Genomic DNA, 13636 nt, shown 5'->3' on the forward strand with positions numbered 1-13636 from the left:
CTGTAATTATGCACGGAGAAGATTTAAGAGGTACATAACTGATAATAAAATACAACAGACACAACAGACGAGATAGAAACTGAAAACACCGGTCCACAGTTATCTTTCTCCTCACTCAGCCCTCATCTCTGCAAACCAAACATCTCATATCAGATTAACTATTTGAGCAGCGGTCGTAAACTGTAAAAGGGAACCACTCGCAGCTACTAACAAACAACCACAAACCAGGACGACAGCTGCAGATCAGTGCAGCTAAAACCAGGAAACACCACAAACGTCAAGTCACAAACCAAAAAGAAGATCAGTAGCAGCAGAGATTTTTTTTTAAAAAAAGAGAGAGAGATGTTTTATTCCTCCTGTGTTTTTACCTAAAACTGGTTTAGATCACTTGAAAAAACATCAACAGCAATAACTAATAGATAACAAAGGGTGGCTGGATGAGGGAGAAAAACGTCACGGCCGCGGTGGGGTATTTATTTGGGGGCTGTGGCCTTTTTATCCTCTGTGCCGACAGCGAGGAGGACAAAGAGCCTGTTGACGAGTCTAAACAGAAGCCTGATTCTGTGATGCACAGAGCTGCAGGCTTGTTGTGTCCAGCTTGGCAGAGCTCACGAGCTTGCCTCACTGGTGACGGCAACCAAAACAACTGAAACGACTAGAAGACTCTGCTTCAGAATTATGACCTACTGTGGGCAGCAGTAGAGAAATCCAAAGACTGGCCGGCTGAATAAACTTTCCATTTACTGCACTTTGCTCTACAATTATTGTCCAGCAGTGCCTTAAAGTGCTAAGTGCTTAGGAGCGCATACTAATGGGATTTTCAGTAAGGACAGACGTTGATGCACATGAGATAGTATTTACTTGTTTCCTGATACTGAAGACAACAAAACTATAAAACAATACAGATTCAACTGTTGCCTCTGTTCGCCTTGCACACATTTTGCAACATGTGACTGAGATCTTCACGCAGGATTAATATAGTCTGTATTTGACATTAATTTTCATATTCGAAAAACCCCAAAGGCTTGATGCTTTGACAATTCTTTTCAGTTAAGGACAAAGTATGTACATATAGAGAGATAGATTATATAGAAGTTATATGAAAATTGCTTTGATGTTAAAAATAAATCTTTGATAACTCATAGGCCACATTGTACCGACACAAAGGCTTTGATCAATTCAAAGTGTATTCTTCTTTTTATTCGCTTGCTCTTAGTCCAGTTTAAATAGACCTTCAATGCTCTGTCGGTTTCCAAATATATCCCTTTGTTATTAACCTATGTTATAAATGTACTCACAGTTTACCAGATGTTGTAATGAAATGAATATTTAATAATCAGACTGGCCCATTTTCTGTCAACATCTTTCAGTAATGCTTTTGAAACACACAGGATTTCACCGCTGCTCATGTTTTAAAAACCACGTTTATGGAAACCTTTTTTCGGTTTCGTGTATCTGCTGCTGAAATCTGGGCTTTATTTCTATGTTTTGACTGATTCTCATCCCTCCAGGACCGACAGCAGTTGCATTAATGTAAAGTCAACATTAGTGGATTACATCCGATGAATGGGACATAGCTGGTAGCAGAACATTTTACATCCTTTATCTAAAAAGGTCACCTTCAAACTCACTGTACTGTAAGAGTAAACTCTGTCTAATCTCATTACATCTCACTGAACACTGAGTAACTTCGAGCTTTGACCCTTTAAAATCTAGTTGTTTTGATGTCTCTGTTATACCCACCACACAGCTAAACAGGGACAGAGTCAAAGGAGGCCAGCGAGCATAAAATCAAACTGGAACCCTCAATAAAACACTGCGCCACTCCTTTATTTATTCATTTACAGTAACAACTCACTCCTGCACTTTAGTCACTCTGAACATCCTGTTGGATAACTCCCTGCTATCACCTGAAGTCAGCGACTTGGTATTTGCTCTAACGTAAAACAGAAAAAAGACACGCCAAGTGACAACAAGGTCAACTCAATAAGTATGACCTCTGTCATAGTTTCATTTTCAGTTACCATCTGTCTGGGCACCATTTGAGACCACATTTAGTGTTTTAAATATAATACACTCTCCTCTTTAGGCTGATGCAGTTTGCACTGAGAACAAACAGCTACGGCCCTCTGTAGAGACCCTGTGTTAATACTGTTATAGCAATATATTTTATATACGGGGGTTAAAACAGCTTTCTTAATTGATTGAAATTAAACTAGTACAGAGAACCAAACAAACTGCAGTTCATCTAAAATCAACTTGAGGCTAGTTCCACAAAGTGAGTCACCATTACCACTGGCTCCTTTGTTAAAAGTCCCAAAGTTAGTGGTGAAATCTAAATTTTACAGATGATTTCACTCTCTGCTAGCCTAGCTTGCTGCCTTTAGTTGAGCCACAGTGTTAGCCAAAATGCTAACAATGACATCCAGAAACCACAAAGGCCATGTCCACCTTTTATGCAGTCTATTACTACAAATGCCATTTTCTTGCCATATTGTCTGTACTGTAGCATCAGAATCCCTCCAGGGTGGATCAAGCAACATGCAAACAATAATATTTCATCTGTTCAACATTTTTCTGTGACAGGTTTATAAATGGTGTTTTACACGTGCTTTACCTGTTGGAGCATTTCTTCAGTGGAGGCCAGTTTCTGGCGGTGTTCCTCCAAAGAACTTTCTAGGTCTCTGATCTTCTCTCCCTGGGCCTCCACCTGGTCGGTCAGAACGCTCACCTGGTGGGTGACACAGTCATACTGTATTACACCATCCTCAGAGAGCGCTGGCTGATCACATGCTTAAGATAAGGAAAAAATAGATAGAAATATGCAGGAGTTTTAGTTGGTAAACATTGTTTCTGCTACACTGGATACTGGATTTTAGTCACTGATACAAGTTTTTATGGGAGATAGAATTACTATTACTATAGTACTATATAATATGCTATATATACTGTATAATAGTACTAATACCTGTGATAGACAAATATTATCAGTTTGAGTCTACCCTACATATTCAAAAGTCCACAGCTTTTGGTTTATGTTTGTGTCTTTATGTCTTTTTCTTCTTTCAATCCACATAAAAGAACACATCATCACATACTTCAACTCCAAACCAACACACACACATTTACTCAGCAGTCTGTCACCTAGGAATGTATTGCACACTTACTATAATCTCTCTGACAACCCATTCACCTCCTGCCAAACGTGCACCCACACACACACTCAAAGATCCCTCCTGTTCACCTAAACGATGCCAAATCCATCTGACAGCAGCTGACTCTCTGTCACTTCAGTTTCTCTGATTTTTACCCCTGCAGCCATGTCCTGTCGCACATTGCTCTGGCACAAAAGAATATTTTGTCAAGTTTTTGGCTTGACACTTGTAACCGCTAACAGAACATGAACATGTGTTATTACAGAGGGACTGGTCTGCTAAACCTGCCCTCCCTGGCACTGATGAACCATGAACAAGTGAGTAAATGAATGAACAAGTATCTGAATGAGTCACGTCTAAGAGCCTTGTGTTAGGTTTCGCACCAAAAACATGGATACCACTAACGCTTGACAAACATGACGCAAAGATAAAGTAAGTAAAAATAAAGAAACAACACGGCGTGATCTTGATATGACTGTATAAACTCCAAATGCTAAAGACAAAAGTTAAAAATACCCCTTACCTCCTTCCTCTGAGCCACACACACACAAACAGAGGTGAATGCTCTCGACAAAGCTAGAAGGAAGTTAGTTACTAACCACAGAGTGTGTCTATACTAGCACACGCTGAAGCAAGACAAAGCTTCACATAAGCAGTCTTAAAGTAGAGGCAGGTGAAAAGGCAGGAAGGCACTACGGAGGGGCAAACTGTTCACAGCCAATTAAATCACCAGTCAGTAAAAACAAGCCCCGGTTCACTTGGATCTCAACCAATCACGGGCAGTGTCAGTTGAGGAATGTGTAAGAAGTAGGTGTGCGGGTGGTGGTGGTGGTGGTAACGAACGAGATGTGGACTTTGTGAAAACTTTGCAAACCGGGGTTGTCCAGACGGGTGGTGCACTTATCATCAAAAAAAAATCATCCGCTCGCGTGGGCTTCCCCAGAGCATAAAACAAACATACACAGAGACACGGAGAGCATAAAGGGGCAGTTCCAAAACGACAAATTAACTAGGAGGGATGTAAAGACAGACTGTGGAAATCACAGCTGCATGAACTGGCTATTAAAGAGTTTTGACAGCACAGAGCACCTCCTGACATCATATAGTTAGATGACATATAATCATCTTTACTGCAGCCGACTAGGCGCTGGCGGTTACTGCACAAGTCGTATGTAAACACCCTCACATGCTTTCGAAGGTGTCCGGACATGTTTTGTTATGAAATAACACGAAATATCTGAACTCACAGGATTACAGATTAAAGGACAAGATGTTTTTCCAGCGTGGAACGAATCCTGCCAGACAGTCTCCTGGCTCATTTATGGCAGGGATCAAAAAGTTAGATGTAGTTGTGCATGCCAAAATAATTACAACCACATCTGAACAAGCAAACTGGGACAGCAAAGAAAAAGTACACTCTGAAAATGTGATATGAAAGTACACAGGCAGCATAGGCACGTTGCGTACATACTGTATGTGTCTTTGTATTAAATGTTCAGTTGACACCGTCTATAACTTAGATAGATAAGAAATATCTGACCTGTAGCACCAGAGACTCCTTGTCTCCCTCTAGGCGAAGCAGTCGTTCTTGGTAAGTTTCATTGTTGGCTGGAGAACAGAGGTTCACCTGGACAAATGCACACAGAAGAAACACACAAAGTTCATGAAGAGGTTAAGGATGAAAGATAAGGGATGGCTTATTTTTATCTTCAAGCACTGAAGCAGAGAGGCACATCCTCTGTCCCTAAATCAGCAAAACTGCAGTCTTGTTTACACCAAAGACTGTATAGAAAAAATGAAGGTAGCCAAGGTGACCGTTTCCAAGCTTCTGTTAGCGGATTTTAGTCAGTGGCTTTTTTGGTGTGTATGTGAGAGGTGGAGATGACAACTTGTTAGCCTGCAACAAAAGCTTCCTAATGAGTGTTTATTTGTCTAAACCACAGATGAATAGATGCCTGCTCATCCTAAACATCTTAGTTTGGCACATGGAAGCTAAATTTGGCAGGTCTGATGCTGAATTACACCTTAACCACCCAACAAACGGGGGGGATGCGCTTCCCCAAGACAGGGGCAATTTCATCTAGCTACTCATAAGCCAGATACAACTAGGTTCTCTAAAGCAGAAAAGAGTATCTATTATTCACAAAACTGCACAAATACATTATAAAAAGTGCTGTTGAAGTCAGAAAATAACTTATTTACTTTGTCTGGGATGCTTTGAACAAAAGCAAAATGCATGATTCAGCAAACATACATATTGCCAATGTTGAATTTAAAATACAAAGACGTGTAAACTGTTAGATTACAGGTAGTCAGACTGAAATATCTATACAGTAAGATTATAAACAGCCAGTAATATGGCTTAGCTGCTAACGTTAAATGCATATAAATGTCAGAATATTGCTGATTTTTGCGCTGCTGATGCTTCAGAGTTTGACAAAGAACCAAGCTGTACACATAATCCTCTCGCTTAATGTCCAGAGCTGGTCTGGGCAAGACTGCTGACTCTTGCACAAGGAACTCACAGAGCCGATGCTGTATAAATACACATTTTTCACAAAGCACATGATACGAAGTTATGAAACATCATCTGACTCATCTGACTTCTGTTAATCTGGAAATAGCAGGATAGCGGAGCCAAATCATCGACATTGTGCTAAAGCTTGTGCTATAATTTCCACCTTTTTCATCTCTGACTACTGTAAGTCTAACAAAACATCAGATATCAATGTATTTGCAGCAGCCTGTCAGGAGAAAAAGCCGTGTCAGGCTCTGTGTCGAAATAGAAATGCTTTCTAATGTGAACTTAAGAACATGCAAACAGTGAAAGAGACATTTCCCTTTGGTCAGAAGTTCTTTTGCCAGTTCCTTATTACCCTGCTATTAAGGTTATGGCAGAATTATGCACTCCACAACTCAGGAAGTGAAAATGAAAGTCAAGCCGAACAATTTTTAAATGGCTTTATTCCTGAATGATGATGTCTGTCCTGTTTCCATTTCTCTGCTCAGCTTTAAGAGTCAGAATGTGTTTGAATGCTGCTGGCTCCTCCGCTCCCCAACATGCTGCTGCAAACATTTGGAAAGAGAGGAAAACATTCTTATGATAAGATGATATTTTCTGCTTCTGTCAGCAAGATTAGAAATACCACCTGTTGTTAGAAACACTTTGGCTAAATCAGTTTGCACTTGCAGGCCTGTTAAACTGCAGCTGAGATTTAGCTTTGTGCTAACCCTACATAATGTTAAGAAACAGAGTGACGTGTACTGGCCAGTAACACTGTATCAATGCCAAACAAAGACTGTGTGGGAAACAGCAATATTACATTACAGCTCAAACCGAATGAGCTCTTAAAACTGGAGCTTCAACACTATGTTTGCCCTTAACAGAAATCTTGCTATTTCTTTTAAACCAGATTCAAGAAGGTGCTGGAAACATTCCTCAGAGGTTTTGGTGTATACTGACATGACAGCTGTCAGTTAAACATCTATGATCCCAAAGGTGCTCTGCTGGATTGGTATCTGGTGACTCTGGAGGCCATTTGAGCACAGTGAACGCATCGTCATGTTCAAGACACCAGTTTGAAATGATTTGAGCTTTCAGACATGGCGTGCCATCCTGCTGGAAACAGCTGTCAGGAGATAAGGTACACTGTGGTCATTAAAGGGATGTATGTGATCAGCAATCAGGAAGGCACTTGGTGTGGTCTTCTCCTAGTTCTCATCTGCTTCATGTTTTGAAGTGCTGCGCATTCAGAAGTGCTCTTCAACAAATCTTGGTTGTAAGGAGTGAGTCTTTGAGTTACCGTTGACGTCTTACATCAGCTGGGCATTTTCACACAGGGAAATCACCGGATGTTTTCTTTTTTCAGACCATTTCAGGCTCTGCAAACTCTGTTTTATTTGGGAAAAGTAGATCAGCAGTTTCTTAAATGTTCCGACCACCTTGTTTGGCATCAACAACCGTGCCATTTCCAGAGTCACTTAAATCACCTCTCTTCTCCATTCTGGTGCTCGTCTCAACCATGTCTGTGTTTACTTGTGTTTAAGATAATTTCACTTGCACCTGCTTCTACATGTTTGATTGTGTTTTTCCCTCTCACCACCAAACATCCAGTGTGGATATATGCTATAAAAGTATGAACCTTGTATATGACTACTTGAAACACTAGTACTGACACCAGCCCAAAAGTCCATTATAGATCTGTTTCCACCTGAAATGACAGAAAGCAGTAGCAGCTGTAAAGGAACTGATGGTCATTCTGGTAATATATCAAGACTGTGTGTGAAATTTAGGCCTGAATTAAGTATGACAATTATTATTATCAATTATTACAATCAATCAAATGACTGTGGATAATGTTAAAATCACTTGTAGTAGTAAAACCACATTGTCATCGCTCAGCACTGCAGTTCACCTCAGCTGTTAGCACATTTTGGCTAAAACAATTAGTTTGTTTTAATATCTGAAGTACTGAACTTGGTTACCACTGATTTCCATCAGCAGCAGGTAGCTGTATTCATCAAACATCCCACTGGTGATACTAAAGCTTAAGTTAACAACCAATTTGCAAACATGAGATGGTCGCGTTTGTCCTGTAGGAGTTCAAATTGCATTTTAGATGAATGCTGAGGTTGCTCAGGACTACTACAGGATTACTACAAAGAACTAAACACTGAATGCGTCCATGTTCTGTAGGGCATGAGACAGTCCAGAGAGGACAGGAAAAATATATATTTCATTTGTTAAACATTTTTCTTCAAGAAAAGCTCATCGTGTTTTTGGTGGAATTAAATGATATTTCATTTTTAACCACAGACTATGCTGATTATGGCATCTGCAGTGTTTTCTTGTACAATGATGATCGTGTGTCGGTGGAACTTTCTGCATCTGTCCCTAAAGATTTGAGGGGGGCCCAGATTTGCCAACAATCCCCACAACCATTACTGTCATTTAAGCAATCAACATTTAAGCCTCTTACTGCCAAAAATCCACTCCACACCCATCTAAACTACGATTAGCTTAACTAGCTTCAAAGTCCAGAAAAAATAAATATATAAAACGCCTTTAGGCTAAAATATGCAGCAGTGTAAATGTAACTGTTTGCTACAAGAAGCCGACCTTTAATACTATCATGACGATGACCCAGTTTTAAAGAAAACGTAAACATCGAGGGGTTTTTTTGTGCTTTTAGCTGAAACTCTTATCTGATGCCACAACAACTACTCTAAACTTTAGCTTCAAGGCACATTAGTGAGCTTCCAAAACCTTATCAGTCTCTTTCATCCCTCAAAGGCCGTCTCAGCACACAGATGAAAAACCCTAAAATCAGCCTGTAATCCTGGATGAACTGTCTGAAGCTGAGGTCACAGGATGTACACCAGCTAGGTCACCTGACGTGGACCATATGGATGCATTAAACCCATTATCAGACTTGAAATTAAACAGAGACGGGGGTAGAAAGGGGGTGGGGGACAAACTGTTTCTTTCAGAGTGTCTCTTAAGTTATAAAATGTAAGGCTGTAATAATGTTACATTTACAGTTTCTCATTCCAGTGGGAAATCTGCTGTAATCACAGATCTTCCCATCAGAAGACCGAAGAGAAGCAAGGCCATTTCAGGGTGGTGATGACACAGCGTTTGAATGGACCGATAAAAGAAACCAGGCCAGTCTGTTTTTATCTGTTATCGCCTGGTGGATTGAGTGAGAATGGACAGAGCAAGACGATTTGGGGCCACAGTGTAATGTCTTTGCACTATCATTATATATTACAGTTCTGCAGTTGTTTTTTCAGTTTCCTTGAGTTTTCCATTAGCACTTCTGACTAAATCTGGGAAATTTAGCTGAAAACTACTAGAATATTAGTAGCAGTAAAAATTTAATTAAACAGGTTCTCTCTGTGAACCTAGAAAATATTACGTTTTTAGAGGCGTTTCAGTTTGTATCATGAAGTAAAAGTGCTTCCAGTACAAGTAAAAACAGGGTGGAGCATCAGTTAAATAAATACTGACCCATTACCTTGAGTGGTTTTTGCTTACACAGCACATTTTTATTCAAATATATTAAATCAGGTATTTATGATAATAGTGAAATAGTGAAATAATTCCTCTAATCAGCTAGGAAAATATTTAAATCATTTAGAGCTAAATATGAAATTACCTTTTGAGTTTTTTCAGGATGTTCTCTCAAAAAACAGGACCATAAAATTCATATTTTATTCAACACTAATGAAATTCGAATCATAGTTCTAGTACAATTTATATAAAGTGAGTACACTTCACTGCAGCAGACCAAATATTTAACAAGGCTTTGCACAAGAGGAGAGGAAACACTATCCACTCAATATAAATGATTACACTGGAATGAATACAGACATGTTTTATTAGTCGTACTTTTCTCGGTGTATTCACAATAAATGTTGTGGCCAGTGGAATGGGTGGAACTGTAATGACATACAGTGGCGTGATTCCAGTGTCTAAGAATGCATGACAGCATGCAGCACACTACCCACCTACTTTAAGTGATTCACATAAAAGTGCTCCAAAGGTCAGCGCTCTGTAAGCAGGTAACATGTACGTCCACAGAATTCATGTAGAATTTTACTGCTCACTTTCAAAGTCAAAGCCTGACCTTCTATCCAAAACCAAATGCTTTTAGTTTTTGGTTTTCGTCCCTCGTTGGCCCTAATCTGAGTCGTGAGTGCTCATTCGATTTAGCGCTGCAGCAGCGTGTGCAGCACATTAGCTTAGGTATTCTCTCTAGTCACACCACAGTGTCTCTAAATGCAATTTAAAGTCCAATTCAATTTGCTGTCTGCTCAACTTGACAGTAAACAGTCCCACTGAGTGTGGAAAGTGAATCTGAAGGTGAGTCAGTGGCATTTAGGATGAATTGTCATTTCTGTTTCTCCATATCCAAGTTTGATTAACCTTCATCTTGATCTTACCACTATAATCACGTTAGCCTCAGCAATTCGAAGATGAAAACAGCTGTTTACTGTTACGTTTGTTTAAAAAAAGACAAAGAAAAAGGAAACAGGACCAAGCTGGCAGTGTGGGAGAAGGGAATGATAGCTGGTTTAGTATACTACTAAAATAAATGGCCTTTTCTCTGTCTGGAAGTAACCATCACACACGCATTAAACAAAATGATCACCTAATTTGCTCTTTAAAACTCTTTGCTAATTTGGTCCTCATTATCTGAAGTAAATATGTACAGTGCTTATTTAACAATTGTATCAGACCAACTGTCATAAAAACACTGAATTAACTGAGTTCCGATTTTGATGCCCAAATTTGAGCTGGCGCACTGGACTTCTCTGAGAAATCAAAAGTTAATCAATTCAAACATTAAAACAAATTTTTCAAATGCAAGTAAATAACTGTGCTCTCTGGAGTTTTTTTTGTAAAGCACTACATTTGAAAATTCATAGATAGCAACGATAATTGTATTTTAGCTTTAAAAATAGAATTTTGATTAGTAAGTAAGGAAGTGAACTTTATTTATATGGTGCTTTTCAAAGACATAAAAGCCACAAAGTGCTGTATAACAATAAAACACAATTAATATCAATAGAGAAGTGAGTGAAACTGAATAAAAATAATTAACAGAAGAAAGTCAAAAGGCCTGAACTTCTGCACACTGGTGCATTGATCATTACAGAAACATAAAAAACCTTACACTGGTCTAATAAACTTGTTTATCACTGTAGTCGTATCTGGAACAATTTATAAATGGCAGCTTTGCTGTTGTGGGACCCTGTGATGTTCTCTGAGCATATGTGGAAAGCCCACACCCACCCACAGAACAAATCAGGAATAAATGATCATATGCAGGACACTGAGGTGGATCAGTTGTAGAGCAGAAGTGAGTCGCAAAGCAACTGTGAAGGCTGAAGCAGCGTGATGAGAGTTATAACTGCCAGAATGAGATGTGTAGCCTCAGGGGAGTATCAACTCACGTGGGCTAGCATTGAGATCAAGCTAATCTGCTGAATGCTAACAAAGGCTTTATTCCATTTTTAACAAAACAGACTGAATGAGTAACTTAGCTATCTTACTAAAAAATAAGAAAAGAGATTGTATTGCATAAATAATGTTAATTTAATTTAAATACGTTTTAACATGCTAATGTTTATTTCACACATGCTGGCCAGGTCAACAGCAAGTAAAAGAACTCAGATGTACATCCTCACACACAGATGCATCTGTGCACCTTTGTAAGGGTTCATTTATTTAATGCTATTTCACTCCACCCCTAACTTCACTCTACCTCAGATACATTATAAGATGCAGACGTGGCAGTAAAACAAATCCTGTCAGTAATCTGTTGGACGATTTGAAACACTAAGAGGAAAATCACAACGATGCACTGACAGAGCAAAACAGAGTTCAGGACAGTTTCAGCTGGGTCGTTGTAGCCGTGCCTACTAGTTATTGGTTCAGTCTATGGTTAACTTTGTCATCCAAGTTCCTCTTTCCAACTGTAACTATAACATGAAGTAGCATCACATTTGTTCAGTGCACTGGAGGTAGACAACTGATTGTATCAGTGCTCCAGATTGAGCCATTAATAAACCTTAGTTTGGGGTAAGTTTAGCAAACCTCTTGACTGGTGACTTTATGAATGCAATGAGGGAAGTCTGTGCTTTTTTGCTTAGAGTGCTGAACCCTCCTACCGGACCTGGATAAGCAGTAAAAGATGAATGGATATTTTTTATCCCAGCAAACTTTGAAATGAAAGTTATTCATCTCACTCATTTAGCTAAAAGATAAAACTGACCTAATAACGTTCCTAGAAGTGTAACTCACCATCTGGTGGCCAAGTGGTAAGATGCTCTTATCTAACCTTATAACCAAGTCCTGACCCTCTCACAGCCTTTTGAATTAGTGTGATGAAGTGCAGACTGGCCAACATGTCTTCAGTCCAGGTCTACTTCAAGAAGTCAAACAAAGAGCCTGTTTTTACACATTCTCTGCCCTGGTGAAGAGTCATTTCTCAAAATATACGTCCACTGTGGCAAAATATAAAATAATAATCCATAAAAATGACACAAGGCTCATGGAAGTCTAGGGGGACTCACTGACAGGCTTAAACTTTCTATTATTCTGATGAGTCACTGTGTCAGAGAAGTCCGAGTAGAATAACGTTTTAGCGTTAAATGTTAGATATTAGAGAAACAGATAGGAAGTAATGCAGAATGATGTGAATGAGGCAAAATGCAGCAAAATCTTTTAAGCATGTGAAGAAGCCCCTTAAAAGAGACAGAGCGACACCTTCAGTGAAGAAAACTTTGCACAATTAATTTCTTATCATATATATTCACAGAATAAATCCCAGAGAGAGGCATCAATAAAAACAGCATAAGCTGATTTACTGTCACCTTGAGATCTTTGCCATTGACCTTAGCAGTTGCTGGAACTCTGTGAATGATCTGTGAATGTTAGTTTAAAGGTCACATCTTGAAGAAAGAAACTGCAATAATGTAAAACACTAGCATGCTTAAAAGCAGCATAGCTTCACGATTTTAAAGATAAATTAAATAAACCTAAGTAAATCAGACAAATGTGGTATCTCATCAGTTAAAGACTTGCTCACAGGTCTTTACAACACAGATCCTGCAGCGCTAAGTCTCTCTCTGCTTAACCCCCAGAGCATTAGACACTGCTTTGACAACAACAATCAGCTGATAGTGAATATTTCCAATCTGATAACACAGTCCTCGTGGATGCGTGCCTTCATAACACAACAACAACAGGAGATGCAGTCCAGCTCTTGAGCTGAGGGAAATTACATCACAAAGTCTGTCGCCAGGAAATAAAACAATAACAGCAGGACAATGTCAGGCATCTAAAGTGGAACAACTGCTTTGCGACGGCAGCTTCTCCTTCAAACATCTCTCCCCTCTCTCTGTTTTCCAACTAAAAGTTTCCTCCGAGGCATCAACCTAATGAAAGGAATGTGCAACACGGACAGACACGAATATATTTAAAAAGGGGGGAAGAAGAAGACGCAGGAGAAGGAGCATATAAACAAACCCTAACTCACCTTTTTCAGCCAGGAGAAGTGTCTGTAGAAGTCAATGGGAGTCTCCATGCTCCCAGCCCATTGCTGCCCTGCCTATTTTCTTGTGTTCTTATGGGACTATCAGCCTCTGAGTGTGTCTTATGTGCAAGTTTCACAAACTAACAGTGGACTGAGCAAACTGCTGCAGCATGTGAGTACTGTCATGCAAGTGTGCGTGTGACTGCGATGTTCACAGCTGTGGAGGAGGGCTTTTTATGATCTCTGCCTCCTCAGAGGGAAAACTCCCCCCTGCTTGGTCCCCCTCCTCTTTCCTTCTTTAGTCCCACTGTGTTTTCCCTCTTTTTCTCTCCCTCTCCCTACTTACTCCCCTTCTTCACTTTCCAACTTATTTGTCCTTTTCCCTGGACGCTCTCTGCCTTCTCCACGCCCTCTTTTATTCCCGTTTGGTTGGAGTTG

General features: G+C 39.7%; 1 protein-coding gene across 1 annotated transcript in view; it reads right to left on the bottom strand.

Annotated features, from left to right (window-relative positions):
• Window positions 1–13636, bottom strand: part of ppfibp2b (PPFIA binding protein 2b) — a 95079-nt gene that overhangs the window by 36911 nt on the left and 44532 nt on the right. Inside the window, 2 exon segments of the mRNA XM_080863460.1 lie at window positions 2618–2731; window positions 4696–4782. Coding sequence (XP_080719586.1) covers window positions 2618–2731; window positions 4696–4782 — 201 coding nt within the window.

Source organism: Rhamphochromis sp. 'chilingali', assembly GCF_963969265.1.
Source record: "Rhamphochromis sp. 'chilingali' genome assembly, chromosome: 2".
NCBI classification, from domain to species: domain Eukaryota; kingdom Metazoa; phylum Chordata; class Actinopteri; order Cichliformes; family Cichlidae; genus Rhamphochromis; species Rhamphochromis sp. 'chilingali'.